Source organism: Crocodylus porosus, unplaced genomic scaffold, assembly GCF_001723895.1.
Source record: "Crocodylus porosus isolate Cpor-Errol unplaced genomic scaffold, CroPor_comp1, whole genome shotgun sequence".
NCBI lineage: Eukaryota > Metazoa > Chordata > Crocodylia > Crocodylidae > Crocodylus > Crocodylus porosus.
In genome coordinates, this window is record NW_017728918.1 from 69,157,310 (window position 1) to 69,160,389 (window position 3,080).

At 43.1% G+C, this 3,080-nt stretch overlaps 1 protein-coding gene across 2 annotated transcripts in view; it reads right to left on the reverse strand.

The window, feature by feature from the left end:
* The window catches only part of RARS2 (arginyl-tRNA synthetase 2, mitochondrial), a 61,266-nt gene that overhangs the window by 53,263 nt on the left and 4,923 nt on the right, over positions 1-3,080 (reverse strand). Inside the window, exon 2 of one of the 2 annotated variants that reach the window (XM_019537721.1) lies at positions 1,939-2,012. In XM_019537721.1, coding sequence (XP_019393266.1) covers positions 1,939-2,012 — 74 coding nt within the window. Of the gene's footprint in view, positions 1-1,938; positions 2,013-3,080 lie in introns of those variants that run through there. The other variant, XM_019537722.1, reaches the window with a different exon arrangement.

Genomic DNA, 3,080 nt, shown 5'->3' on the forward strand with positions numbered 1-3,080 from the left:
GATCTGCCTGGATCACCCTCCTGTCCTCAGGTGTGGATGCTTTACCCCAGAGTTTGGTGTCGTTGGTCACCTTGGCTAATCTGCTTCTGACACCAATGTCCACATCATTGATGAAGATGTTAAACAGTATAAGCCCTAAGACAGAGCCTTGTGGGACCCCACTGGTCACAGTGCACCAAGATGATTGACTCCCATCGACCACCACCCTCAGGGTCCTACTGCGGAGCCAGTTCCCCAGCCAGTGGATTGTGGTGACATCCAGGATGGAGGACTGGAACTGCCACCAAGGAGGAATACTCTGCTTTAGTCTGAACTTGCAGAGAGCAAATCAGGAAAGCCAAGGCTGTGATGGAACTCTAGCTAGCTACAAATATCAAGGACAATAAAAAGTCCTTTTTTAGATATGTGGGGAGCCAAAGGAAAAGCGAGGGCAACATTGGACCCCTGCTAAACCAGATGGGGCAACTGATGCCCAGGAAAAAGCGAACTTACTAAATGGGTACTTTGCATCAGTTTTTCCATCAGCCCCATGGGACAGCTCTGCCCACTATAGGTCAGGGAGGCCCTGGCGAGGCAGATTCCTTGCCCTCCATTGAAGCGGACTTCGTGAAGGAACACCTCGACAGGCTGGATACATTCAAGTCAGCCGGCCCTGATGGGTTACACCCAAGGCTACTCAGGGAGCTGGCAAGCATCATAGCTCAGCCCCTGGCACTCTGGTGAAGCGCCTGATGATTGGAAGAGGGCCAATGTCATGCCTATCTTCAAGAAAGGGAGGAAAGTAGATCCAGCTAACTACAGGTCCATCAGCCTGACCTCTATCCTGGGGAAGGTTTTGGAAAAGATTATCAAGGAGGCCATCCTTAACAGACTAGCTAAAGGCAATATCCTGAGGGATACTCAGCATGGGTTTGTTGCAGGTAGGTCTTGCTTGACCAACCTCATTTCCTTTTACGACCAGGTGACTTATCACCTGGACAAGGGGGAAGAGATCAACATCACATACCTCGACTTTAAAAAAGTCTTTGATCTGGTATCCCATGATCACCTCTTGGCTAAACTGGCTAACTGCGGCCTTGATGTCTTGATTATTGGTTAAAGAAACAGTGGTAGACTCCACATCTCCCACAGTGTTGTGCATCACACATGTTGGTCCTTTACCTTGCTCTACTCAGTAGTAGCCTCATTTTGGTGATGTTCTTTATATTTGGGGCCTAATTCTGTTTGATGGATTTGACTATCAAAACACTTAAGTGTGTGCTTAATTTTAAGCATGGATAGTTTCATTGACTTCACTGAGACCACCCACTTCTCTCACTAACATCAGGCACTTCCAGGATTAAGAGAATATTTTAAAAAGAAGTTAAGAATCTTTGCAAGTTTATACTATTCAAAAGATATCTTAGTGCAGAAGAATTTAATCTGCCTTGATATACTTTTTCTCTGACAGTTACAGTCATCTTTATAGTTAATGCAATGGCATATCACCTTATATTAACATTTATTCTACTAAAATCCCATTTGCCTAACAATGTTAATAGTATTCACTCTTTGCATCTTTCAAGCAGGACAAGGAAAAAACATTGGAAAATGAATTAAATTTGTTTCTAGGCATCTTCCTTTCAGATTGTTATCATTTGCATTTCAGATGAGGGAGCAGAATATTTATTTTCAGTGTACTGATATTAATAATCGGAAGAAATCTGTTTTGAGAGAAAAAAATGATTATTTTAAATAAACAAACAGTGATTTAATTGGATTTAAGTTTTGCTCAAAAATGGACCACTATAGATAACAATGATATCCTGCACATTAATTATACCATTTTTTTTTCTGCATTTATGTTCCCCTAAAACCCCATGGGGAACCTATACTGCTAAGTCCCACAACCACATTAAAATCAATTCAACTCATTAGAACATGAAATGTCAACACTACCGGTTTTTGGAGACAGGCACTGCAGATATTGACTTTATCAAACTTTCTGGCGGCAGGTCCAAAATTCTTGAAAGCTAGATTTGAAATAAAGAGCAAAACAGAATAAGAAAGAGGGCGGTAAAAATCTCTGTTTGGACATAGCATATATTTTTATAAACTTATTCTGATCCAGAATGCACGTTAATTACAGTTAATTGTAATCCATATTTTAAAAATAGATCTTAAAAACACAGCCAATAACACAACACAAAGAGAACTTTGGAGAGAGCTGTTTTAATCAATATATGCAGCTCTAGACCCTAGCACGTGAGCTCTTTTATTTGTAGATAAAAGAAGGAAGATTGCAGAAGGCTATCATCTAATAAAATGTGAAGCTGAACTGTTCCACTGTACCATCTAACATTTTAAAATAAAATGAAGACACAACATAATACCAAACAATAATATGAAACATAATACTAAACTAATTGCAAACCTGTCTCTGAACAACAATGCCTTCTATTCACAAGGCTTATTCAGATGCCAAGCACAAAGTGGGAATTGTGTTTGCTTTCCCTAATGATTTTCAGTGCCCATGATGAGGTAGACCCATGGTCTCAGTCAGGGCTCTGTCCAACTGGAGGCCCATAGGCTGGATGCAGCTTTTTGGTTCTCACTTGGTCACCGCTTCTCTTACCGTTCCTGCTGCTGCAGTCCAGGTCTCCAGGATCCCTTTGCCCCTTCCAGCTTCTACTTCCTGCACACAACTCTGGGACCAGCTCCATGTGGCAGAAGTCATGCTGAGTAATGTGCATTCTGGATGCTGCCCATGGGCCCCATGCAGTAGGGAAAGTGGCGGAATCCACATAGCTAGGGGGTTGAATCTGTTTGGGAAGGGGCCCCAGACAGCAGGGGGATGGAATCAGAGGGTAAAGGGGGATGGACCTGTGAGGGATGTGGCCCATAGTCCACAGAGAGTGCACCATCTACATGTGTGCAGTATTAGGGCACAGGAAACTAATTAACTCCGCCATAAGACCAGGGAGAAGAGCTCGACCAGGAATTCTTAGGTCAGCTCACAGAGGCAGTGAGGGCTAAGGATGTGGTCATCATGGGGGACCTGAACTTCCCAGACATCTGCTGGGAGGAGCAGTCAGCCAAGT